Here is a 1234-nt window from a genome sequence, read left to right on the forward strand (position 1 = left end):
ACTTAGCTTAAATTATACACAAAAGAAGCTGACATATCAGCCATTACATCAAATTCAAATCAACAACAAATCTTACTAACTTGAAGTTAAATTGCAAAGCAACTAAGGCAAGTTACAAATGAACAAAATGAACAAAATGTTGTTGCTCCACTGGTTCAGCTCCAATGCAGGTCTGCTGTTGCATTACAGGCCAAAGCTTAACACTCCTCCTTGGACTGTATGCAACAAACACCAATCCTTCTTCTTAAAGAATCAAACTTGGTAGCACCGAGAGACTTAGTTAGAATGTTAGTTAGCTGGTTTTCTAAGCTGCAATGAATTAGATTCACTTCCCTTGATTGTTCAACCTCTCGATAAAAATGAAATTTAATCTTGAAATGCTTGGTCTTGCCATGAAATAGTGGATTTTTTGCTATGGCAACTGCTAACTGAATATCAACTCTGATCTCAGTAGCTTCAACTTAGTTTTCATTTAAATCACATAAGAGCTTCCTAAGCCATTAACAGCTACAGTAGCTGCAATGTACTCTGCTTCTGCTATTGATTGAGCAACGGTTTGTTGCTTCTTTGAACTCCAACAAAAGACCTCTGAGCCAAAAGTGAAGAAGTGGCCAGAAGTGCTTTTCATGTCATCAATTAATCTAGCCCAATCACTATTAGAATACCCTCTCAACTTAAGCTCTTTTATCTTCTCAAACTTCACTCCATAATTCAAAGTCACTTTCACATATCTGAGAACTCTTTTGGCTACTTTAAAGTGAACAACATCGCAGCAATGCATGAATCTGGATAGGAGGCTAACAGCAAACATGATATCAGGCCTTGTAGCTGTTAAGTAGAGCAAACAACCTACCAGGCTTCGATACTCCTTCTCATCAACCCTTTCATGATTCTCACTACTGGTTAATTTTTCACCTTCAACCACTGATGTGCTAACAATTTTTCAGTTGGACATGCAAAATTTGTTTAAGATCTTCAAGGCAAAAGCCTGCTGACTTATGAAGATGGCATGGTCAGATTGATTTACTTCCACGCCAAGGAAGTAAGTCATTTCCCCCAAATCAGTCATCTCAAAAACATCTTGCATCTGCATCTTAAATTCTTCAATCAGCTCCCCATTGCTTTCAGTTACCAATAAATCATCCACATAAAGTGACACAATCAGCAGAGTCTCACTTTCAGACTTCTTCACAGAAAGAGTAGGCTCACTGATTCTCTTCTCAAACTCGAGCAT

General features: G+C 38.0%; 1 protein-coding gene across 1 annotated transcript; it reads right to left on the reverse strand.

Moving 5' to 3' along the window:
• Window positions 1-472: 472 nt before the first annotated feature.
• On the reverse strand, window positions 473-1234 carry LOC128041674 (secreted RxLR effector protein 161-like). Its single transcript, XM_052631959.1, has 2 exons — window positions 997-1234; window positions 473-924 (listed from the first exon to the last, which is right to left on the reverse strand). The coding sequence occupies exons 1-2, from the start codon at window positions 1232-1234 to the stop codon at window positions 473-475; spliced, it is 690 nt and encodes a 229-aa protein (XP_052487919.1).

Source organism: Gossypium raimondii, chromosome 6 (assembly GCF_025698545.1).
Source record: "Gossypium raimondii isolate GPD5lz chromosome 6, ASM2569854v1, whole genome shotgun sequence".
Classification (NCBI taxonomy): Eukaryota; Viridiplantae; Streptophyta; class Magnoliopsida; order Malvales; family Malvaceae; genus Gossypium; species Gossypium raimondii.